The 26,425-nt window shown below is 51.7% G+C and overlaps 1 protein-coding gene across 1 annotated transcript in view; it reads right to left on the reverse strand.

Moving 5' to 3' along the window:
* GAS7 (growth arrest specific 7) overlaps positions 1-20,702 on the reverse strand; it is a 209,607-nt gene extending 188,905 nt beyond the window's left edge. Inside the window, exon 1 of the mRNA XM_026005502.2 lies at positions 20,292-20,702. Coding sequence (XP_025861287.1) covers positions 20,292-20,474 — 183 coding nt within the window. The 5' untranslated portion in view covers positions 20,475-20,702. The remainder of the gene's footprint in view (positions 1-20,291) is intronic.
* Positions 20,703-26,425: the final 5,723 nt, after the last annotated feature.

Raw genomic sequence — 26,425 nt, forward strand, 5'->3', positions numbered from 1 at the left:
AAAGGGAAGCAGAGGAGAAAGTGAGGGGAAAAAAATCAAAGGGAAAATGAAGAAGGTGAAAAACCACCCTCTGACTCTGCCTTTCCAGCTCATGGAGAACTCACGCTCACATTCCAGGGCTGTGCACAGCAGCCTGCAGGGTTGAGTCAGGAGGGCAGAGACTTTTATGCCCATTTTACAAATGAGCAAACTAAGGCTGGATGAAAATCACACATGTGCTGAGAGAACTGGACTGAGAATCTGCCTCCTTGATTTTCGAAGGCTTTCTTTCTTTTTTTTTTTTTTTTTAAGATTTTATTTATTTACTCATGACAGACACACATGACTAGGCTCTGCATTTAGCGTCTGCATTTAGCGTTAGAGAAGCAGAAAGAATGTGGTAGAAGAGCCAAAATGTGGCAGCAACACGACGTGCACTGGCTGATGGCGGCATGAGTAGACGTGCTGTATGCCTACAACACAACGGGCCTCAGCTACCAGAAGGTGTGAGGCCTGGACGCACCCTGCAGCATGCACAGAACAGGAAGACATCGTGCCAGGCGAACAAAACCAGACCACATAGTGCGTGGTTCCACTTGACCTGAGATGCCTGGAAAAGTCCACTCCACAGACCCAGAGAACAGATCAGGGTCTGGCAGGGGCTGGGGGTGGGGGGGGGCAGAGAGTGGAATGGGGTGTGACCCCTGCATAGGTCTGTGGTGTCCTTTTGGGGTGCGGGGGTATGAAACTGCCCTGTAACTAGATCCCACCACATCGTGACTGTCCCAAACATCACTGGGGTGTATTCTTGAGGGTGTCACCCCACTAGGTTCTGTGATAGGAGTTTTACCACCAATTTTCTGAAGGGAGGGGACAGAGAAGAAGATGAAGAAGAAAATTGGATACAGAGGTAGAGAAATAGGAAAGCGCCAAAGAGTCTTAATGCCAAAAAAAAAAAAGAGTTTCCCCAAATCGGGGACCCTCTGTGCATGTCAGACCAGTGGGGGGCTGATGGATAAAGGAGGGATGGAATGGCTACGGGGATGCCTTCCTTGAGGGCTGCCATCCCTATAAAAAAAAACAGCTGATCCCACCAGGAAAACGCTCTGCATTTACTCATTTGTCCTTTATAACGATGGAAACATTCACTCCCCCAAATAGGACTGAGTGCCCCCAGCCCCGAGCCAGCCCCTGTCACGGGTGTGATGGACCCTGGAGAGATCAAACCCCCGGCCTCTCTGAGCTAACCCTCCAGACGCTAGCAACGACGGTCAGCTTCATCGGCTGGTACGACCCGTGGGCAGATTAACATAATCCGTGGCTCAGTCTGCCAAGTGGAAACAGAAACTAAGAAATGAAGCTTTCTTCTCTGATCTTAACGCATGTTAATCACATCTGGCAGCCAAGCGGAGGTTAGAGACGACATGGGACATGGGTCTGTAGGAACACCCGCTCGTCCCCACGTGGCATGAGCACCAAGCAGAGACGTGTATGCAGAAAACCAGATATTTTAATTAAAAATTCTGGTTGGAGGCCCAGAGTAAAGAATTTAACTTTGGGCCACTGTTACAGACTGAATTCTTCCAGAAGGCACATCCTGAAGCTGAGATGGGCCTTTATGTGGGGACACCGTGGGGTGAACCACCGTGAGGAGAACCAACAGGACACACAGCTCCACTCTCAGGGCTCACAAGCTGACAAAGAAGACACATGCTCATGGAACACACTGCAGGCTCACTAGGGACGTATGCAAAGGAGGAAAACCGGACAAGCCAGTGCCCCCGTGTACACAAGGCTGTGATGCTACACTGAACTACGTAAAGAAGTCTCCCACCCAAATCCAGGGCCTAAGGGTCCTGCAGGGCTCAGATCAGGATGCCAGAACCAAGTGCACAGGATCAGAGGCATAAACTAGAGAAATCTATGGTCTCCCGGTTCTGAGGCCAGAAGTGGGCGATGCTGGGGCCGGCAGGGCTGGTTCCTCCTGAGGGCTCTCTCCTGGGCCTGCAGACGGCTGCCTTCCCCCCACCCTGTGCCTTCATGCAGTCTTCCCTCTGTCTGTATGTCTGCATCCTGATCTCCTCTTCTGATGACACCCACAGGACCTCACTGTAACCCAATGACCACCTCTTTCAGGACTCTAGCTACACAATTAGTCACTTCCTGGGGTGCCGGAGGTTAGGGCTCAGAGTATGAATTTGGGGGCAGAGTGGGGGATGAACACCACCCAGCAGAGGGCTGAGCAGGTGAGTCGAGACCATCAGGGAGGGTGGGGACAGTGGGGTCTGTGGGCAGCTGCTCGCTTCCTGCACAGACTCTCTGAATAGGCCATACATCGTTACCTGCTCACCCTGGAATTTCAAACCACGTCCACATCCACGGTCACCTTGAGAATGCTTCCAGGCAACCTGAGAGCCAGCAGGATGGGCATCAGCACTCATAGGGACCCATCAAGAAGCTGGTCAGAGATTCTAGATGAATTTTGCAAGGTCAAGAGCCTAGAGGTGTGTGGGGTAGGAGGTCCTCCAATTAGACTCTGGGGCTCCCAGTGGCTGTCCAAGGACCCCTCGGCTACACCTCGCTGCCCCTGTGGCAGCCCCGCTGAGAAGCAGGATGGGGCAGCGAGAGAGAAGACCAGTTCATGGAACATCCAGTCATCGTTCATCCTTCACTCTTGGGTGGAGAGGGGAGTTGAGGAGGTGCCCTACAGAAGCCAGAGGAAGAATGACCAACCTGGCCTGGGTCTGGATGAAGATGCTCAGGCCCCAGGCTGCCCTGAGAGCAAAGGGACTCCAGCCAGAGGCAGCAACTCTGCAAGGGTGCAGGTGCAGTGGTGTGGGTGCGTGCCAGGGGAGCAAGCAAAGAGGCCAGGGAGGGAGGTCAGGGGCAGTGTGTGCACACCCACGTGTGTCCCCATGTCAGGGGTGGGGGTGCTTGGCACTCGGGGCAACAGGAAGACCAACAGAGGGGGTTGTGCTGTGCTCAGGCTTCCGAGGACACCACAGATGATCATGCGGGCATGGAAACACTAGCCCTATGCCTGGGGTTTCCTGGCTCAGAAACATTTATAAGGATCGGATTCACTGAAAACTTGCCCCTCCCAGGGGGCGGTGCATCACCTTCAGACTGCTTCCCTCTGACCTTCTCAACTGGGTATACCCCACCCCTCCCAGAACCACGTCCCCCACGCCCTCCCCCAGAAACTAGGAGAAACCCAAAGACAGGTGACTCTGTATCGATCACTCCCACCGTGCGTCTACACCACAGCCCTCCCCAGCCTCCCCGCATCTCATGTTGGTCCTCGTTTGCCAGACTTGCAGCTGTAGCTGAATATATATAAAGTCTTGACGATCTGCAGTGAAGCATAATTTACACCTTCTCCCGCTTCGCAGAAAGATCATCTCCCCCAAGACTAATAATAAAGCGGGCCAGCCACCTAGAAGAACGAAGCCCCCCAACCAGCCTCCAGTGAGCCACTGGGAATCCTACCAGACCTGTACTTGAGTTTATCACCCCCTAGAGCAACACGAAATACTGAGCTTTTCCAAAGAGTGCCGCAGAGCCCTGAGGGCTTCCTGGAGGAGTCACCCGAAGAGGAAAGGGGAACGATGGAGTCCACTGAGGGGCTGCGTGACAAGAAGAGCAGCCCTGGGCCAGGGAATACCAGTCTGGGAAACAAACTTTCAGACAAGCCCTGCCTCCCATCCACGCTCAAGCATACCTGTCTTGGGAGGCCTTGGTCCTAGTCAGGGGCAAAGGGCATAGGACTCAGGCCACAGCAGCCTCTGGAGGCCCCCAGGAGTGCCTGGCAATGCTCTGGCCAAGCCCCAAATTAAACATCTCCCCTGAGCTGGGCTCCCCCGTCCCCACCTCTACCAAATACACCCAGAATGAGGGAGCAGCCTGCCTGTATTTTTACCCTGGCTACTCTCTCCTGGGCGAGGCTAAGGAAGTCCACCGGCAGCTCTAAACCTCATCAGGATCTCTGCTGCCACTGCCCCCCACACACACACCCACACAGGATTCCTTGAGGGCACACCCAGATCAGGTCTCCAAGCCTCGTCTGAGCACCCACAAACCCCGGCTCACCGAGCCTCTCTGATCCCAGACTCCCAATCAGCCTCCATTTATCATCTGGTCACAGTGGCCAGCGGATACCACTAATTTTTCTTTTTTGGGGGGAGTGGGTTCTAAAAACCAAAGATTGCTTCCTCTTTTAATTTTTTAAAGATTTTATTTATTTGAGAGAAAGAGAGAGAGCACAAGCAGGGCGAGGGGCAGAGGGAGAAGCAGGCTCCCCCAAGCAGGGAGCCCGATGTGGGGACTCGATCCTAGGACCCTAGGATCATGACCCGAGCCAAAAGGCAGACGCTTAAATCGACTGGGCCACCCAGGCGCCCCTGCCTCCTCTTTCCAAAGCAGGGAGTCAGACACACAAAGACGCTGCCCTCTCCCCTGGGTGGGCTGAGGGAGCCCAGAGGGAAGACTTTTCCTCTGTTTCCTGGAGAAAAAGGATGAGCACAAAGCCTCCCGAATGGACCACCCCTTCAAAGAGCCCACCATGGTGCCCAAACATTGCAGGTGGCAAGCCCAAGGAGGCAATCACTGTCCCCTCTGTCATGTGACAAAACACATCAACTTTAAAATATCCAGAGGAGGACCGTCACCCTCACTCTGAGAAGCAACCTGCCCGGTCAGGGGCAGGTCTCTGGAGAGAGGGTGTTGTCTCTGGAGAGAGAATGCAATCCTCTGTGTGCAGGCTGGTTTATCTGCCACGTGCTCTAGGATAAGATTCTCCTTAATTACTGACCTGTAGGTAAAATTCCAATCTCTGTCACACCCAGGAGGATGTATCATACCTAGGGAGGGAGGGTCCTCCTGCAAGGAGACTTAGAAGACATCTCAAAACAAGAATTTCTGTTTAGGTTTGTAATCTAAACACACCGTGACAGAGCTGAAGATCCATCCCTACAAGGATGCATCCTCCTCGGGAAAGCACACGCTCGCTCGGTGATGCTAAGCCTGGCAATAAAGGGACTTGGAGGACCTAAGATAATAAAATGAGTTAGAGGTGCATGTGGCTCAGTTGGTGAGGCGTCTGCTCAGGTCATGATCTCAGGGTCTTGGGATCGAGTCCCACATTGGGCTCCCTGCTCAGCAGAATCTGCTTCTGCTTCTCCCTCTGCCCCCTGCTCATGTTCTCTCTTCCTTTCTCAAATAAATAAATCTTAAAAAAATTTAGGGGCACCTGGGTGTTTCAGATGGTTGAGCGTCTGCCTTTGGCTCAGGTCATGATCTCGGGGTTCTGGGACTGAGCCCCACATCGGGCTCCCAGCTCCCTCTCCCTTCCTTTCCCACTACTCGTGCTCTAGCTCTCTGAAACGAATAAATAGAAAATCTTTAAAAAAATTATTTTAATAAAATGGATTAAGATGACAGTGGCCAAAGGCCAGAAAGACAAGGTGACCGGCAGGAATGGTGACCAAGAGGGTTTCCTTTGCTAAGAAAAAGCCAATACTAATGGCCAGTCCTCTGAATGATGATGGGAAATGAGACAACAGCAGCCACCAGCAGAGACAGACAGAGTCTTGACACCATGCTGTCGCCGGGGCATTTATGCCGAAGGAGACAGTTCTAACTGGCAACGGTGCTCTGATGAGGGTCTTATTATCCCCACTTCAAAGACAGGGAAACTGAGGCCCATGGTCAGATCATCAACATGCCCCAACCCCGATCTGCTCAGCTCTGTCATACCATTGACACCTGATTGCGTCCCGACACACCCCAAGCTGAGAGTGCTCCCGATCTGGGATTCTGGGAGGGCCCCAGGAATCAAATCAGCCTGGAGGTTCATTTCCTCCACACCTGTATTCTTGCTCCAGCAGGAAATAATAAAGATTTGTTGCCCTTTATATACAAGGTGACAACCCCAGTTCACGTACTCGAGGAGTTATTTGCTCCCGCCGTGGAGCCGCTGTGTACACGCTCTCAGTCGTGCACAGGCTCTTCCCCAGTGTCTTGTTAGCCACGCTCCACAGGCGTGAGATGCGTGGGTGAAGAACAGAGATTCTGTAAGAATGTCACTCTCCAAACTCTTGTATTATTTTTTTCCTCTGCGTGAAGCCAAACACCTATCATGGGTAGCAAACCCAGTGTCTTCATTAGTGGAAATGACTGAACCATGATCCTTTGTATTTTTTTTAAGATTTTCATTTTTGGGGCACCTGGGTGGCTCAGTGGTTGAGCGTCTGCTTTTGGCTCAGGGAGTGACCCCGGGGTCCTGGGATCAAGTCCCATATCGGGCTCCCCACAGGGAGCCTGCTTCTCCCTCTGCCTGTGTCTCTGCCTCTCTCTGTGTGTCTTTCATGGATAAATAAATAAAATCTTTAAGAAAAAAAAAAGATTTTTATTTTTAAGGAATCTCTTCCCACAACGTGGGGCTCAAGCTCACAACCACAAGATCAAGAGTCATATGCTCTACCAAGTAAGCCAACCAGGTGCCCCAGTCCATCCAAAAGCCTACACACATACATTCATGGGAGTAATATTCATAAGAGCAACACAGGAGAAATAGCCCAAATGTCCATCAACAGATGTATGTAAATAAAATATGGTTCATCCATGCAGTGGAATATTACTCAGTCATGAAAAGGAATGATGTCCTGATCCGCATGAAAATATCAGGCTCAGTGAAAGAAGCCAGACACACAAGGCCCTAAGTTATAGGATTCCATTTGTATGATCTGTCCAGAACTGGCAAATGTCTAAGACAGAAGGTAGACTAACGACTGATGAGAGCAGGGTGTTGGGAGAGATGGGGAGTGACTGCTGATGGGTAATGACAGTGATGAAATGACCTGAAACTGGGGCACCTGGGAAGCTCAGTGGTTGAGCATCAGGTCGTGATCCCGGGGTCCTGGGATCGAGTCCCACATCGGGCTCCCCGCTGGGAACCTGCTTCTCCCTCTGCCTCTCTCTGTGTGTCTCTCATGAACAAATAATCTTAAAAAAAAGGAAATTACCCAAAATTGATCATGGTAATGGTTGCACCATGCTATGAATATGCTAAAAGAAAAAACAAATCACTGAGGGGCACCTGGGTGTCTCAGTCGGTGAAGAGCCTGCTTTCAGCTCAGGTCATAATCTCAGGGTCCTAGGATCGTGTCCCACGTCAGAATTCCAGCTCAGCAGGGAGTCTGCTTGTCCCTCTGTGTCTCTCTCTCTCTCTCTCTCAAATAAATAAGTAAAATCTTTTTTAAAAATCACTGAATTGTACATTTTCCAGAGTATATAAATCATAATTCAATAGAGATGTTAACACAGAAAGAGGAGCACGCAGCTGGCTCAGCTGAAAGACCACGAGACTCTTGACCTTGGAGTTGGGAGTTCGAGCCTCAGGTTGGGGGTGGGTAGAGATGACTTAAAAATAAGAATTTTTAAAAACTAAATAAACTAATGCAGAAAGAGGAGGGAGTGAAGTACAAGAGAGGGTGGGGAGGAAGGTGACTCCGGGGAGAACAGTTGGCACATGAAAGGACTAAAAAAGAGGACACGAGGTTGCGCCCCAGAACTAAGTGGTTCCATGCCATGTGGAATAAGTTTATTAAAGTTGTAAATAAATTAAATAAATTTAAAAATTTTAAGTTTATTTATTTATTCATGAGAGACACAGAGAGAGGCAAAGGGCTCCCTGTGGGGAGCCCGATGTGGGACTCGATCCCAGGACCTCAGGATCACAACCTGAGCTGAAGGCAGATGCTCAACCTCTGATCCACCCAGGTGCCCCTTAAATAAATAAATTTTAAACATTAAAAAAAAGAAAAAAGAGCATTTCCACCAGCCCTTTGAAACTAACCTGCCCTTTGCTCCAGGACCAGGCAAAGATGAACAGAAATGCTTCCATCCTGATGCACGTCTGTTTGGCATCCCCCAACCAAAGGCCTTAGCTCATTACAAGAAGGGCCTCTTCAGGGAGCGTCCAGGCACCCGGAGACCCATCAGACCCAGGTCAGAAGCAGTGAAGACCATTTAGCCCAGCCTGAGCACCAGCAACCATCACCAGGTGGTTTGCAGATTTCCCTGCTTAAACGGGTGGGGTTTGTGTCCTCAAACCCCTGGACCCCGCCCCCAAAAAAAGTGCTTGCCCAAAGACAAGTAAAAAGTGTGTGCCCAAGACAACCGCAGCACTACCTGGGAGCCTGTTCCTAATGCAGAGTCTCAAGCTCCACCCTAGACCTTCTGAAACCGAATCTGCATTTAATAAGATGCCAGGGCGATGTGTGCCCATGGGCCGCAGGCCGTGACCACAGTATTGCAACCAGACAGTCTGGCAGTGAGACCTCTGAGGGGCCCAGGGGAAAAGCCTTCTCCCCCTCACCCACCCACCCCAGTAGGGCCCCAGCGGAAGCCCCAGTTAACAGGCAGCATTCAACCTGGCATGATGCCCAGGGCTCCTGGGGTATAAACTCCGTTTACAGAGTGTATACAAAGTGCCACTGCTTCCTCGGGCTCTCCTGCCCCTCACGGGAGCCCCATAAAACTAAAGATCCTGCAGCTTGCCCAGGGACTCACAGGCAGCAAGGGCTGGGGCAGGACTTGAACCCGAGGCTGCCACACTCTGGCCCGGCATTCTTCAGGGCCTGCATGGGGGGCACGCGCTCCTGGCCAGCCCCTGAACGTGGTCTGTGCAGGCCAAACCACAGGGCTCACCTTCTGGCCCACAAACCAAACGGCACCAGGCCTCCAGCACCCCCTGGGAACTGCTAAACTGCTTTAAGATAGGGAGGCCACACCCCCCCCCCACTGGATGGTTTTCCGAACTCTGATGCTAGCTGGCAGGACCATCCTGGCTCTCTCCCTACCCTGAGGGTACACTGCCACCCCCCGGGGCTCACCACTGTACTCCCCAGCCTTTCTTCCTCCAAGGCCAGCTCTGGACCCCGGTCTCGGCAAAGGCCCCAGCAAAGCGATCCTGAGCACCACCCCCACCCTATGGCCGAGGGACGCCTCTGGGCAAGCAGGAACACCAGCTACCACCCCCTCCATCCTACCTTCTCCCCACCTTCCTTTCTGTCCTCAGATTAAATACACTCAAAGATGGGGCTCCTGGGTGGCTCAGTGGTTGAGCATCTGCCTTTGGCTCAGGACATGACCCCAGGGTCCTGGGATCGAGTCCTGCATTGGGCTCCCTGCAGGGAGCCTGCTTCTCCCTCTGCTTGTGTCTCTGCCTCTGTCTCTGTGTCTCTCATGAATAAATAAATAAAATCTTTTAAAAAAAGAAAGAAAAAGAAAACAAATCAGAATTTTACCAAGTCCCCATGTGCTTTGTATGCACATGAACAAGTAAGAAGTGCTGTTCTTCCTGCCCTGCGGTAACGGGACATTGTACAGGTGGGTTCCAAGCATGTGCTGAAACCAGAAGACAAGCCCCCAGTGCTCAGAAGCTCCTCTATAATGCAAACATTTTAGAGGACACCTGTCCGGCTCAGTCAGTAGAGCGTGCAACTCTTTAGGGCTGTGAGTTCTAGCTCCATGCTGAGTGTCAGCTCTCCACAGGGCTCAGTGAGCTACAACCAAGACAGGGAGCTGAGGGTAGCAGCTCTGCTTTCGGGGTGTGCTTAGGGATATGCTGTCCCCTCCAGGGTGACTCTGGCAGGTGACCTAAGAGATTGGAGTTTCACACTTATTTTGTTGGAACGAGAGCCCTTCTAGCGTTTAGCTTAGAAAGATAACTAAATAAAGTCTTTAATAAAAATAAATAAATAAATGAAAATATTAGACTTGAGTATCAGATGAGATTCTGTGTTGAGTATGTCCTGGGTGATCAACAACTCAGCTTGGTTTTATGGTTTTATTTTTCACTTGGAGCACAAGAAAGGCTTGCCGCGATTTATCCAAAAAAAAACCTCCTAATGAGAACAGTAGACTCAAACTTCCTATTTCTATTTCTGAATTATATTACAAATCAAAAACAAATGGCTCAGTGACACTTTTCCGTGAGCCCCTTTACTAAAATAAGGATCCTCTGTCATGATTCAATTAGAGTAAGGACTCGTTTCTACAGAATTTTTAAAATATCATCTCTAAAGAGTTTTTACAACCTAATTAGGTTTTTGTTGACTAATCCCAGAGTTCTCTGTGCATGTGACAAGCAACTGAGAAGGGAGGAGGGATTAGTGCACATGAGACAGAACAATGGATGCTGGGGGCGCCTGGGTGGCTCAGCAGTTGAGCGTCTGCCTTCGGCCCAGGTCGAGATCCCGGGGTCCTGGGATCGAGTCCCGCATTGGGCTCCCCTCAGGGAGCCTGCTTCTCCCTCTGCCTGTGTCTCTGCCTCTGTCTCTGCGTCTCTCATGAATAAATAAATAAAATTAAAAAAAAAAAAAACATTGGATGCTAAACACCAGAAGGGCTCTCGTTCCAACAGAATAAGTATGAAACTCTAATCTCTTAGGTCACCTGCCAGAGTCACCCTGGAGGGGACAGTACATCCCTAAGCACCCCCCGAAAGCAGAGCTGCTACCCTCAGCTCCCTGTCTTGGTTGTAGCTCACTGAGCCCTATGTGTGGAGAGCGGACACATAGCAGGAGCTCAAATATAAATGTTTGGTCTCGGGTGAACCAGAAGTTGTGACACAAAGGAAAAAAAAATCATAGGAAGTGTGGGGTCAGGAAATGATCGCATTTGTTCAAAAAGCATGGGGATATTATCCATTCCTGTGCCCAGCAGAGTGCTGGACGCCGGGATAGCTTAGAGAAGGGCAGAGCAGCTTTGCAAGAATGCTAAGAGTTCATTCCGGCTCTGGGGAGCTAGGGGGACCTGATAAGGTCTGCACTGTGGCTGAAGACCTTGTGGCAGCTGGAGCTTGTCAGACGTGCAGTAGCTCGGGCCCCATCCCAGGCCCACGGAGCCCGAATCTGCAACCAACAAGACCCAGGGAATGCATTTTGAGAACCTTGCTCTAGAAGCACTGCATTCAGTCTGAGAAGCACAGCTGAAGGTGTGGCCATAAAATACAATACTCACCTGAGACCACACACAACTGGGGCATCCCCTAAATGAGAGCAGTGGTCCCCCAAAGGGAGGTCAACAGAGCCATCCACATACATTCAGCTTGCTCTTTTTCTCCTTCTGAGCACATAGTAGGACCACTTTGTACCATGACAGGTGTGTTTTGGTCAATGAAATGTGAGCACAAGCATCACATGTCGCTTCTGGGCAGAAGCTTTAAGGACCACATGCCGTTTGGCATGGTCACCAGCAAGATGCCAGACGGTGGTGGCTCCTTCATCCCGGGTCCTTCCTGGATGGTCCTGTGGCCTCATATCAACTTGCAAACAGACTTGCAGGCTGAGGAAGCAGCAGACCTAGGCTGTTTTACTCACTGAGCCCTGGGGGGCGCTGTTTGTTACGGCAGCATATCCTAATCCCTCCTGACTGATACAGCACACAGCCCGCGATGCCAGCATTCTCGGAACACTTCTGTTACTCCCCACAGACAACATCATTACCCGTGGGGAGGACTGCTCTGAAACCTCCGAAGAGCATCACTTAAATTCAATCACCCCCTTCGCTCTTCAGGCTTCACTCCAGCCAATCACCTTCTTTTCTCCTTTCCAGATTTCCTTGGGTATTTATGCTTCTGTCTTATTGTGCCGTATGCTTTTTGGTATGCTGCTTTAAATCCTTCCCGCGACAAGGTGATAGACAGATAGTCACACGTACAGATATACCAGAACTTGGCTCCCACGTGAATTTTGACTGTTTAAATTAAAAAAACAAAAACAAAAACAAAAACAAAAAACACTAAATCACCCCTCCTCCCTAGAAAGACAAAGATTTGCTGTAACTGAGGATATTTAAAAGAACGTGGCCATGGGCCAGCAAGGATTCCTTCAACCTGCTGTCTCCACTCAAGGGTACTTAGAGAATGGCACGGTACAGACAGTCCCTGCTTTTAAAAAGCAATTCATTTCTGGACACACCATCTCTTTTTGCCTTGTCACAAGGCAAGATCTGAAATATGCTAACTCCGTGAAACATTTAGCATCGTTGACCAAATTCTTGTTTGTTTGTTTGTTTGTTTGCTTAATTCAGCATCACTGTACTCATTGCCTTCTGCCTGCCTGACCTTGTGCTAAGCACACGGGAGCTTTATTTTAACCAGTTCCTCCTGGTTAGACAGGTTGCAGCCAATTTACACTTGAGTATTAGAAACAGTGCTGCAGTGGGCTTCCCGACGCCCACAGCTTGCCTATCAGATGCTTCCTGGGCCCAAATTTCTAGAAATGGAATTGCTGGATCAGAGGGCAGGTACACAGTGCAGGCTTTTAGAGCGTATTGCCAAATTACCCTCCAGGGCACGTATGACGATTCTCCTACACCCCTGCCAATGCTCGTTCTTCTTCAATTTTGACAGTTTTCATTAAAGCAAGTATCTTTCTAAAAACGTGCCACTCTTTGGGGGCACCTGGCTGGCTCAGTCGAAGCCCACATGACTCTTCATCTCGAGGTCATGAGTTTGAGCCCCATGTTGGGGTATGGAGACTGCTTCAATAAATAGAAAACTTTTTAAAAAAAACATTAAAAAAAACAATTAAAAATAAAAACTTGCCATTCGTTGATTTTTAGTGAGATTTTGTCTAGTGACAACTTTGTCTCTCTTTTCTTATCAAGCGTCTACCCATGTTCTCGGACATGTTCCTCTATTTTTGTTTTAATAATTGATAAAAAGCACACTGTGCATTCAGGACACTAACATCTTCCTGTTTGTATCTGCCTCTGCCTTGTATTTCAAGGAGGAGGTCTCCAGTGGCAGAGTGGACAGACGAGTCACAGATGAGGAGGATGCAGTAGGTGCTTGTGACTCGACCCACACAAGATGCTCCACACCTGCCCACTTCTCACCATCTCCTGCCACCACCATGCTTCCCTGCCTACCCTCCTCAGCCCAGATGCACTTCCCAAACCAAATCAGAGCACGCCCTGCCCTGCAATCGAACTTTCTGTCCCACTTTGGAAAAGTAGCCACCACGCACCAGAGAGAAATGCTAATTATGTAACATGCCGCAACGCAGGGCAACATCGGCAATCGTGTTACACTACAGAGTGAATCAGATTAGCATGTTGAACACCTAAACTTTACGCAGTGTCAGATGTCAAATGTGTTCTATTTTTTAAAATCTTGGGAAGAGGGGATCCCTGGGGGGCTCAGCGGTTTAGCGCCTGCCTTTGGCCCAGGGCATGATCCTGGAGTCCCTGGACCGAGTCCCACATTGGGCTCCCTGCATGGAGCCTGCTTCTCCCTCTGCCTGTGTCTCTGCCTCTCTCTCTCTCTCTCTCTGTGTGTGTGTCTCTCTGTCTCTCTCTCTCTGTCTTTCATGAATAAATAAATGAATAAGTTTTATGTATATATATTCAGGGAGTAGGGAGCCACAGCAACAAATATCCAAATATCTCCTTGTCACATCCCCACCTCTCTTGCCCCTGCTCACTGCCTTCTAGCCATTCTAGAATATTCTGGTTCTTGCAAATATATCACACATACACTCCTCATTAGGATTATCTGTATTGCTTTCTAACCATTCTAAAATATTCTGGTTTTTGCAAATATATCACACATACACTCCTCTTTAGGATTATTTGCATTCGTGGTGTCCTCTGCCTCGAATCACTTCTCCTCTGATACTCACATGGCTCTGCATCACTCAGAACTCTGCTCAGGTATTGCTTCCTTAGAGAAGCTTCCCTGACAGTCTCACCAAACCCTCTCCTGCACCCCACACCCCACTCCACCACAGTACCCTGTTTTACTGGCCCCACAGTACTTAAAAATTATCTCCTTTTTTTTTTTTCTAGGATACCATCTCCCCAGCAGAGCATAAGCTTCTTCTCTGTGCCTGTCACTACTTCCCCTCGAGCACTTACAAAAGAGCTCATAGCCCATCCTAGACATTTGGGGTTTGTTTAATGAATGAGTGATCAACTTTTGAGCTCTGAAAACTACATACAGTCCATACGCTAAGAATGCCTTTGACATTGTTAAATGGCTGAAAACAAAGCAAAGGAATAATACCACCTGGCCCATGAAAACTGTAAGTCAAGTCTCAGTATCTATAAATAAAGTTTTATTGGAACTCCACCACACCCATTGGCTCTCGGAGCATCTACGGCAGCTTCCCACTCCCAACGGTGGGATGAATAGTTGTGACAGAGACCATATGGGGCACTTTCTTGGCTTCTCACTCCCTCTGGCGCTCTAAGAATCCCAGTGATGCAGCCACAGCTCCACTTTGCCTCTGGGCTCACAAAACCTAATCTGTTTCCTAGCCCTTTACGGAAAAAAGTATGGCATTGCAAGTGAAGGAGGAGAAGTCGCTGAGAGATATCCGAGGTAGGGTGGTGGCAGACAAGGCTTGCTAGCAGGAGAGGGGACAGTAAGAGGGGGACAGTGGGAGCCAAGGTGGAGGACAGAGAAATGGTGGTTTGGTGGGTGCAGGTAGCAGGTGGCGAAGAGGTCAGAGAGATTTATGAGTTTAGTCTGGGCATAGGAGTTGGGAATACCTGGGGACTGCGTCTGAATACCAGCTCAGGAAGTGAAATAAATACAATCAACCAGGAAGGTTACCCTACTAAAACAAATCTTTATCAGACAGTAGACCAGGGGAGATACTAAACGTGCAGGGAGGAGGCAGCGAGTCCTCAGGAATCCACAAAACCTCTCTCACAAATTCGTACACCTGTTGCACTTACCACTCCTCTCCCATGCCCCATCACCATGTGCTCGGATGCCACCACATTTCCACTTCTCTCCGCAGGTGGAAACACCACCCCGGAAGTCTCACCATGAGCAGAGGGGAGAGGAATCTACGAATGCTGCAATCACGGACGAGCGTGATCAGCCCTGATAGTCGGTTAGAAAGCCTATCATGGGTTGCCTGGCCGCAGTGAGTAATCAGGCAGCCAAGTGGGAGAATGATGTTCCCTGGAGTGGCCGCACAGAAATCCTAACGCCTCCCAGGAATACAAGGCTTCCCCGGTTTACCGAACATTTTCTTTCTCCAGGAGGGTGGGGATCAGCACCCAGGCTCGCTGATGAGGTCCATCAGACCATCAAATGGAAGATGGCTTTTTTTTTTTTCCCAGACTGTAAAGAGTACACGAGAAGGTGAGCCTCTCATTCATGTTTCTAGGTGGTAACGGGCAGCAGAGACTGACGTAGCAGTGAACAGATGTCAGGGATTCCTGCCGACTTGTTGCTAAGGGAACTTTTGTGAAGATGCCCTGAATCCATAGAATCCGTAAGCCCTGCCCACCGCTTTGAAGTCCTGTGGGGTGGCCACTTGACCAGAGCTGCGTGCAGCAGCCTAGAGGGAGAAGAGGCAGACAGAGGGGTGACCTGAAGGTGGATTTTTCAAACAGCACGAGCCGCGATTGCAGGCCGCAGCCCCCAAATCAAAGAGCAGAAATGACTCAGTGACAATGGCAGAAAGCCTGTTGGTCTCTTCCGTCCCCGTCACATCCTCAGAGAGCCACCAGCCCTACTTACTAAGGGCTTTGTGAACAGAGCTGATAACTGCCTTTAAAAATCCGGCTGTGAGGGACTGGGGATCACAAACCCACTTTGGGTAAGTCTCGCATTACAGAAAGAAAGGCTCTGTATTAAAATCAATTTGTGGAACGTGGCAAGCATCTACTGGATGTCAGGCAGCTCAGATACACCGTGTCTATTAATGGCCAGCACCAAAGAGCCCCAACTTGAAAAGGCTGCACTGGCATGCCAATGGCCCAGTGGATAGACCCAGGCTTTAGGGACAGGAAAAGCGGGTTTCAAATTCAGCTGCAACATTTATTGGGTGGCCTTTATAAAGAAAGCCCTGGCATCAAAACAAAAACAAAAACAGGGATCCCTGGGTGGCGCAGCGGTTTGGCGCCTGCCTTTGGCCCAGGGCGCGATCCTGGAGACCGGGGATCGAATCCCACATCGGGCTCCCGGGGCGTGGAGCCTGCTTCTCCCTCTGCCTGTGTCTCTGCCTCTCTCTCTCTCTCTCTGTATGACTATCATAAGTAAATAAATAAATAAATAAATAAAATTAAAAAAAATAAAAAAAATAAACATATCATTTAAAACAAAAACAAAAACAAAAACAACGGGGGTGGGTGGTGTGGAGAGAGAGAGAGAATCTCTGAGGATGGCCATGGAGAATTTTCTAGCACAACAGCCAAGCCTCCTGCACTTTACCCCCCTCCAGGGGCTCTCTCTCTCTCTCTCTCTCTCTCTTTCATTAGTGTGGGCCGGCACTGCTTCCTCTCTAATGCATCACAGCCCCGCACATGTTCTCCGTACCCTTCTGGGGATACCAGTCTCCAAAATGGCCCTCGATGCACCTGTACCCACACCTGTACGCACCTCCTTCCCACACAAGAATCCCGACTGTCCTGGGACTCACTTTCCCAATAAAACAGGTCAGAAGGAACATGTCAGCTCTGAGCCCAAGCCTGAAGAGGGCCTGGCAATTTGCATTTTGTATTCTTGGAAGGCAGCCACCGTGGAAAGACTCCAACTCCCTGCTAAAGAGAAAGGCCATGTGCAAGGGCCACGGAGGATAAGACACCATGTGGAAAGAAGGGCTCCCTTGGAAGAACACCAAGGTAACAGATATGGGGGTGCAGGCACCATCCTGGAGTCTCAGGCCAGCTTTGCGTCTGGGACCCCAGTCCTGGATGCATAATGGACACCAACACAGACCAACAGAAGAACCACCCAGCTGAGCCCTGTCGACTCACAGCACGGCGTAAGGTAACAGCAAATGGGTGTTTCGGGGCATGAAGTCTTGGGGTGGCCTGTTTACATAGCAATAGATAAACCTCATTCCTCAACTATCCACAGTCCAGCCCAGCTCCCTAGCTCCTCGTCTCTTGCACAGCCACACCTTGAAAGCTCCAGCAGCATGTCACAGGAACCCAAAGTGGGAGACCAGCAGGTGGAGAGGAGACAGGAGTTCAAGGGTAACCCCTGCAGTCATCTAGTTCTGCTGGCAAACAGGGTCCCCTTGCTGCGCCTCTGAGGTCTACACGCCTCAGCCAGATGGTGGCTTCCAAGAGCAGCCCCTAAACCAAGGAAAGCTCTGTTTGTGTTTGCATTCCCTTCTTTACCCACAATATTATTTCCCCAAAGCTCTGGGGGTTTCTGAGGATGCCTTCCATTATCTTCCAGGTCCTAAATTTCTTTTCTCCATCCAAGATTCCTGGCCCTCCAGCCATTGGGTTCCCTCCTCCCAGTGCTCTCTCTCTTCCTCTGGGAAGCTCCACCACCCCCCTTAAGAGGATCCTGGTGGCCAGTCCTTGTCCCCATGTCCCTCCAGGGCCTTCTCAACCCCCACTTTTCCACTTGGGCTGATGAATTCCTGGAAGCTGCTTTCTAGAAGCCAAGGAAGTGCTGGGCCCTTATACCACTTCGTTGGTGGCCTGACCTAAGAGATTCCCCCTGGGGGAACCAGGACCAGAATCTCCCCTCCCCCAGGGCTGGCTGACCTCCAGGGCAGATCTTGCAGCCCTGTCAGAGTTAGCTCCCAGCTCCCCTCCACAGGGCATGCTTCTTGCAAAGCCAGGGCCTCTCGGTCCTCCTTTCTCCATATGAACAAGAAAGGAATCCTTGGGGAGTGACCATTTTGCATGGTCCGGTTTGCTCAACCGGAAGTACCCTTCCACCAGGATGGGGCTTCTCAGTAGGACTCTTTTTACCATAGACCCAAAGGTCCCCTGCTCCCAGCTGTGGCCTTGCCATCTGATGCCTCCCCCAGGAGGCGGTGCCACCCATTCGGTCTCCCCAAAATCTCCCCTGGCCTTGATCTGCATGCCCCCAGCGGGCTCGGGGCCAGGCACCCCCTGGTGGACATCCCATGAGCTTCTCCTGGAAGCTGGCTGGCTTCTCATGAGCCAGCCTCCTGGCTTCTGCACCAACTTCCAACTTGGATGAACACCTGGCCGTGGCTTCTCCAGACTCAGTGTGTATCACACACTGGCCAGTCCACCACCAGCAACTCCCCTGGGCGTTGTGCACTGTCCCCTAACCAAGGCTGTCTTGGGACTCACCCCATCCCAAGGGGCTCTACCCACATGTCCTCCATCCCTCGGCCTTGAGATCCAGCTGGCTCACAGACAAGGTTTCCAGACACAGAGGGCCTCGTCTCCAATCCTTCCTCTGGGAACTGCCACCTGCCTTGACCCTGAAAAGTCCCAGGGCCCAGGCCCACCCCAGCCTCCACCTGTGGGAAGGCCAGCAGCCTCCCTGTGAAACCAAACTGCCGGCTTAGCAGGAGAGATGCTCCAGGCGGGAAGGAGCCACTGCCCTCATTTTAGCCCCAGTCCTCGGCCTCCCCGCAGGGATGTTGTCGGCATGCCACGTTTAGAACAGACACGGGTGGAGAGGGTAACATTCAGCTGTCTGAGCCGCTGAGCCAACGTGCAAGCAGTATTACTAACCCTGGGGCAACTGCCTTCAGCTCCAGTGCCTGCCTGTGAATGGGCACAGTGCTTCCCCCTGCACTGAGCGGGCAGGGGAACCGGCACCCAGTAGGTGCTCAAGAAACTGAAGCCCTTCTCGGTGGTGTTGCTCCCACAGATGGGCACTTCTGGTGCGTGTCACCCGCTGGGAGTTGATATGACAGCCCCTTACGCACCAGAGATTTCCTAAGCTTGCGCACGCCATGGGACGTGACTGACACACCCAACACTGTCCCAGCTGGTCAATCTGTTTGTCTCCTGGGTCTGGTTCACCCTCCCTTCCCCAGAGGAAAAAAGCAGAGCCCGGCCGGCTCTCGTCAGCACAGCCTACCAACCCACCAGCCTCGCCCCCCCCCCCCCCCCCAAACAGCTGGCTGCGCCCAGCCAGGGATGCTCCCCACCGGACAGACCTCCAAGGGCCAAATTTCCACAGCTGTATTTCCTGGAAAAGTGTGGCCACCAGAGGAACTCTACAACAGGGGTCTCTCCCAGGGCTTCTAGCCAGACACAAGGAGGCTGCAGGTAATTGTAGGAAGCCATGCACTTGCTCGCTTCACATCTGAATCCCGGGAAAGGAACCCAAAAAGCTCAGAGACACACCTGAGCCTGCCTTACTCACACAGGTTCCTCAAAATAGAGAACCACGGGGGTTCCCCAACCTACTCCTCCAGTCGGCCGTGAAATCTCTTTTAGCCTCAATTTTGCTCGAATGCTACTTATCCACTTAGAGGGGGATTTTCTCCTTCTCCTCTGGACGCAAAAGAGACATCATGTACCTCTACCGGGCCAGGCTCTCGGTCTGGCAATATTTCCACAGGACGTGTCTCAGCAAACTCACCCACAATCATTTTGCCCCATCCATCCATCCTTTCTTTCCTTTCCTTTTTTTGAGTCGCACCCAGCGGTTTCTTTCAAAACTTGCTACTTTGTTCTTGAGGAAGTAGGTCAAGGGTCAAATTATAAACACCCAGCCTGGGTGATTTGGGAGGTGTTTGGGCAGAAGGGTTGATACATATTTACACAGTGGTGGGTATCCCCCCCCCCCCCCGCCAGCCTTTGAAGTCTGGACAACAATCCTGGGGTTCAGTTGCTTTTCAGGAAAGGGTATGTGCTATAAGGTCACTCCTCCCCCCACCACCCCTACCCCGCCCCCACCAAAGGACTTAAAAAACTTGGGACCCCACTCTGGCTGTGACCATGAGCTCAGCGATTAGAGGACAACAGAGGGGCCTCCCAACTGTCACCCAGACAATAAACAGCCAGCAGACTTGGCTCAGCAGGTCCCGTGCAGCCCTGGGCGCAGGCCAGAACCCCAGGCACAGGCCACTCTCAGGCTCCGGACCAGGGCAGGGGCGCTGGGCGCCGCTGGGTCGGGCGCGCGGCTCGGGCTGGTGGCCGGCGGGGCTCGGGGGCCCGCAAGTGAGCGGCCCCGGGCGGCCGGGCAGCCCGACCCCGAGCAGCGCGACCGTCCGCGGGCGGCACCGGGGGCCCGGGCCATGCCACTTTGCGGATCCCGACCCAGACCGCCGGACTCCGCGGCCCTCGGCCGGCCCCCGCCGGCGCCCGCTCCCCAACTCGCGCAGGCAACAAGTTCTCCCTCCTCCCGCCCGCCGCGCCGTGCTCGCCCGGGAGGCCCGGCGCGGGGGGGCGCTCCGGGGGCGATCCCCGCGCGGCCCGGGGTCGGGCGCCCTCGGGCGGGGGCGGCTCCCCGGGCATCCCCGCGCGGGCAACAGGTACGCGGGCGCGCAGCCCCGCAGCCCCGGCTCCCGCGCCCCCCGCCCGCGCCGCCCCCGGCCCTCGCCCCGTACCTCCAGCAACTGCACGTAGCTCGCCGGGAACCAGCCGCGGAGCCCGTCCTCCTTCTCGCCTTCCCACCAGCCGCCGTCCGGGACCTGCAGCAGCGTGATCAGCTCGCCCGCGGCGAAGCGCAGCCCCTGGCCGTGCCGCTCCCCGGAGAAGGGGTACAGGGTCCGGCAGCGGGCGCCGGACATGGCCTTGGCGCCCGGGCTCACAGCGCAGCCTGCATCCCGGCCGAGCCCCGCGGGCTGGGCAGCGGCTCCGCGGGGTCCCAGGCGCCCGGCGCTCCGGGCTCCCGCGCTCTGGGCGCGCGCCGTCTCGGGGGTGCGCGGGGGTCCCCGGGGGTCCCCGGCCCGGCGGCGGACGCGCGCGGCGCGCAGGGCAGCGGAGACTCGGAGCGGGCGGAGCAGGCGGCGACGCCCCCGGGCCGGGCAGCTCGCGGCCCCAGCTCCGGGCGGGGGGGCGGGGCTCAGGGGGAGGAGACCCAGGCGCCGCGGGCTCCGGAGACAACTTCCCGGGGACGCGGGGCGCGGGCTGCGGCCGCGAGGGCCGGCGGGGGCCGGGGCCGGGGCCGCCCGGGCGCGCGGAAAGGCGCGGCTCGCGGGGGAGGCGGGATCCCGAGCATCGCGGGGGCCCGGGGCCCGGCTCGGCGGCGAGGGGGCGGCCGGGCGTCGGCGCGGAGGGGGCGGGCGCGGGGCTGGCCGAGGGGGGCTCGCGCGGCGGCGAGGGGGCGGGCCGGGGGCTGGGCCAGGGCGGCCACGCCCGCGGAGGGCCGGGCGCTCCCTCGCCGAGGGGCAGGTCGCCGGGGAGGGGTCTCCGCGCCCGCGCCCGCGCCCGCGCCCGCGCCCCCGCCCCCCAGCGCCGGGACCTGCGACGCCCTTGCGCGCGGGCTCGGCGGGGCTGCCGGCGGGTGGCGGCCGGCGCGGAGGGGCGCCTCCTCCTCGGGGCGCCCGCGAGCGCGCGGGTCTGTGGCCGCCGAGGTCGGGGTTGTGCCCGGGGCTGAACGTGGCTCACGGGGAGCCGAGCCCTGGGGGAAAGGCCGGTTGGAAGGCTGGCGCCGAGGTGCCGCGCCGGAGGCACCGAGCGGGGAGGCGACGAGCTGGGACTCGGCGGGATGGGAAGCCAGGTCGGTGAGGACAGATGGAGGAAGGGGGAGAGGTGCGAGGAACGGCCCCCAGCGCTGTGCCTGCAGAGGGGAGGCCGGCCCGGGGGTACCCGCCCTCCTGCAAACCAGGCGGGCCAGGCTCTGGAGGTCGACGCTCACCTGCTCAGTGGACAAACCTGGGGAGGCTGCCCCCTTTCCATGCGATGAGCCAGGTACCTGCAAAGATCGTCTGGGCAAGGGCCTGCTCTGCAGGGCCCAGAGGACCTGGATGCCCAAGAAACGACCATGAACCGAGGGTTGAGAAGTAAAAGAAAGTGGACTTCTTCACTAGCTTACTCTAAAGGAAAACTTGAAGTCTATTTCCTAAGCTGTAAATAACTGGACCCTTTAACCTCTCTGCAAGCTTCAAATTGCCTCCCCTTAGATGCTGCTCAGTAATCTTCCGTGGCTCCCTGTTGCCTGCTAAATCAAGTGCAGACCTCTCAGCCTGTGCCCTTCAGACTCTGTGCAGTATCTCCCCTGGCCTCATCTCCCATATTTGTCTAGATACCCTCTTCCAAAACCATCCCGCTGGGCCTTAAGATCTTGCTCATCTTTCAGTGCTTCTCAATCCTGGCTGCACATTAGATTCACCTGAGTGACTTTTTCAGATGCTCGTGCCCAGGCCCACCCCAGTTTTGGAAAATCCACATTGAGCCGTGTGGTCTGCATTTCAACCATTTTGCCTTGAGCCGCCTCAGCCTGGCCTCTGGCCACGGGCAAGCTGACAAATGCACGTTGCTTATAACAGTCCATCGATTGCAAATGCGCAAACCCTTGCTTGGCTAGAAACACGGGGAAACAGACTCTGCACCGCAGTCACCACAGGGCATCCCTGAAAGCAGAGCTGCAAAATTTGATGTAGGGAACGGTCTGGAAAAAGTAAGTGACCTGATCGGTTACAAAGGCCTCAAATTCCTCCGAGGGGAAGGCGGGGCATATGTGACTGTTAGCAGACCGACCTCAGGTTTCATATGTGATGATAAGGCCCAGCTAAGGTTGGAAGGCCAGACCGGAGCCTTCTTGCAACTCCCAAATCTTCCATGGTGCGTGTGACCAACCTGGCGATCCAGTGTGGACTCAGAAATCTCAGCCTACAGGGCATCCCAAATGCCCCAGCCCCAAGTGGCCTGCCCCAGGCGGTTCTGCAGCGCCAAAATTGGTAACGGCTGGTGGTTTTTTCAGTTCTTCCTCTGTGTTCCTGTACTTCTATAAGCGACTGTGGTTACTGTCTCTAATCCACAGGTAGAGAAAAGAAGCTCAGAAGGTAGGACTTGCCTAGCACAGCAGAACCAGGCGTAGAGCTCGGATCAGGGCTGCTTCCTCTTGTCTACTCTGCCAGAGTCGGGGACGTGTGTATCCTAATGCCCCAGCCACAGAGAGCATCTTAGGATAGGGCTCTCTGGTTGATACCCAAGGTGAGTCTGGATAGATTTGCCTGGCCTGGCAGTCAGCAGAACTCCTGTCCCCGATCTCTTACTGATGAAGTAACTTGGACAACACCTAACACCCCAACACCCTCAGGTCTGTGCCCCATCTGTGATTGGTGTCTGAATCCAGTAGCTGGAACCTGGCCCTCAAGATGGTTAAATGTAGTTCCGTGGCTCAGTGTAGGCTCTGGCCTCCCTATCTTCAAACCCCAGTTTTGCCACTTACCAGCTGTGTGCCCTTGGGCAATTGACTCAACCTCTCTGAGCTTCATTTTCTCCATCATTAGAAGATGGTAGTAGCACCTCTATCTTCGTGATTAGGAGGATTAAATAAGTAAAAATTAAGCCATGTAGAGTAATACCTGGCATTAGCCAGGTATTATTATTAATTATTAATCTAGTCTGATGGTCCTGGCTGTTTATTATCTAACACTTGTTTTCGAACTAAGATTTCTAAGGCCATAATAAGCAGGAACTTATGTCATCTTTGGGATGCCAAAAATGTAAAGAAACACGCTCGGGGTTACTGTTTCCTCATAAGATCTTGAAGGAAAGATGAGTGTCTCCATCCATCCCTCCCTCCCTTGCCTTCTTCCTCCCCTGATCTTTTATCACTATTTTGAACTCTTATTTGAATCTTTAATTATTTAACTTCTTTGAACCCAAGTCTTATTTCACTTGGGTTTTACTGAGTGAAACCTATTTTACTAAGTAGTCTCTTAGTAACTCAGGGGAGGGAGTACATGTTTGTTTTTAATTTCTACCTTTCGTTCTTAAGGGCTAATGTCAAATCCTGCACAAAGTAGGCATTTGGCACTTCCTGAATTCGTTTTGCAATATGAGCAGGTCTGAACCCCTGCTCATTTTCAGATTTTCCATATTGCCGAGTTACTCCATAAACACATGTGTTAGAACATCTGGATTAGACTATAAACTCCTCAAAGCAGGCTTTCGTCTCTCTCTCTCTCTCTTAGCTTTCTCTCGACACCATGCATTTATTTGATAACTATGGGCTGGCGGGGATGTCTTTTCTCTCCAAGACAATCTTCTGTGCCTTTCCATCATCAGCCTATGGATGGCAGAGAAATCTCAGGGTTTCGGTTTCATAAAAAGTTAAACATGTATTTGCCATATGACCCAGCAATTCTCTCCTGGGTATCTACTTAAGAGAAATGAAAACAAAAGGCCACACAAAAACTTGCAGTGCAGCACTATTTCGAAATCCCAAAAGTAGAATTAATGCAACTACCCACCAGCTGATGGATAGATAGATGAGACGAGGTATACTCATACAGTGAAATATTCACTCAGCCAAGAAAGGACTGGACCACTGACACACCTGACACAGGCTACAATGTAGAAAGACCACAAAGACACTATACAGAGTGAAAGAAGCCAGATACAAATTGTGGGTGGCCTGGCTGGCTCAGTCAGAAGAGCATGCAGCTCTGGATCTTAGGGTCATGAGTTTGAGCCCCACATTGGGTGTAGAGATTACCATAAATAAATAAATAAATAAATAAATAAATAAATAAATAAATAAACTTAAAAAAAAAAAAGGCTACATATTTGTATGATTACATTTCTAAGAAAATTCCAGAAAAGGCAAATCTATAAGAGACAGTAAATTAAGATTAGCAGTTGCCTGGGGCTGAGAGCAGGAATAGGGGGGAAAAGTAGATGGTCATGAGGTTTCTTTTTGGGATGATGACAATGCTCTAAAATTTGATTGTGGTCGGGATTGTGCAACTCAGGAAATCATTGGATTGTATACTTAAAACAAGGAAAAGTTTGGGTATGTAAATTATACCTCAATAAAGCCGTTACAGAAACCAAAATGTAAACAAGGATATACAAGGGCCTCATTCATTCATTGGGGACTCCCTTTCCGTGCCAGTTCATTCAACAGCAGTCTGAAAGACCAACCAAAATGGCTAAGTTTCGGGCTTGGGGCTAACGAGACAAACATGGCAGAATAACTAGAGAATTCCTATACGTCAGTAGGAAAAATATGGGTGACTCCTCAGGACACCTGGTGGCTCAATGGTTGAGCGCCTGCCTTGGGCTCAGGTTGTGATCCTGGGGTCCTGAGATCGAGTCCCGTATCAGGTTCCCTGTAGGGAGTCTGCTTCTCCCTCTGTCTATGTCTCTACCTCTCTGTCTCTCTCTCTCTCTCTCTGTGTCTCATGAATAAATGGATAAAATCTTTAAACAAAAAAAAAATATATATGGGTGACTCCTCAGAAAAAAAGGCAAAAGACTTGGGCAGGCATTTCCCAAAAAAGATACCCAAACAGCCAATAACAACATATCCAAAGGCTCTCAACCTCGGTAGTCTTTAGAAAATCAAATCAAAATCATAAGGAGGTAGCAGTACGCACCCATGGAAGTACAAAAACAAAAAATATAATAAGTATATTTATAAATAAAACTGAAATTTACAAAATGGATGGTAAATATAAAAACAAGAGAGAAAATGCTCCATACTGATGAGGACACAGTGCTCCCAGAGCTCTCCTACACTGCTGGCTGGAGCCCTTTGGAAAATGTGATATTCAGCAAAGCTGACTCATAGCATCCTCTGTGACTCATCCATACCCCTTGTAGGTATTTGCCCAACTGAGATGTGTTCATATGTGAGAGAACAACATAAACAATGTATGCGATGTTCATGACAGCAGTATGCTTATTAGCCCAAAGCTGAAAACAGCCCAAGTGCATCAAGAGTAGAGTGGGTCCCTAAGGGGTGCCTGGCCTGCTCAGTTGGTAGAGCATGCGACTCTTCATCTCAGGATTCTGAATTCGAGCCGCTCCATGCTGGGTGCAGAGCTTACTTTAAAAAAAAAAAAAAATTGTTTTCAAGCAAAGAAAATATCATATTATAAAATAAATAATAAAATGTTATAGTCCCTGACCTCAAAGAATCTAGATTCTAGAGTGATGTTTTCCAAACTTCTTTGATGGTACAGCTCCATCAGTAAAACTCCCAAACATCTGTATTTCTATTATTTATAAATACATACACCGCTCAATGGATATGCATAATACACAGAATTGAAATGTTAAAAGAATTACATTAAAAAAAAGAATTACATTAAAATCTGTATTATCTGCAAGCAGAGATTCTTATATATTATATTCCTGTACCACAATGGAGGTTTTGTGTACTTCTTGGGAATCAGGGATCTTGAGAATCAGCTTCGAGAAGATAGTGGGCTGGAAGAGAAATTCGGGGTACTGGAAATAAACTTTTTTGGAATCATGGCTTTGGAGAAAATAACTGGGCGCAGTTCTCCTCCTGGAGTCTGGGGGAAGCCTGGCGCTGGGCCTGTGGGATTGTTCATCGTCTCCCCAGTTCTCCCATCTGGAATCTGAGACAGGTCCAGCCAAAGATTGCGAAACTTAAGTATTATAAAGCCAAACTAAAACGGAGTCACTTCCGTCAGGGACAAAATGGAAATGGCCAATGCAGGCACATAAAGGGGAACTTAACCTGCTCTTACAGGATTTTACGGCTCTTCTAGAACACCAGCCAGTCCTCAAATGCCAAGTCTGCTCAGGCCATCTCTGG

The sequence above is a fragment of the Vulpes vulpes genome, chromosome 12, assembly GCF_048418805.1.
Source record: "Vulpes vulpes isolate BD-2025 chromosome 12, VulVul3, whole genome shotgun sequence".
In the NCBI taxonomy this organism is placed as follows: domain Eukaryota; kingdom Metazoa; phylum Chordata; class Mammalia; order Carnivora; family Canidae; genus Vulpes; species Vulpes vulpes.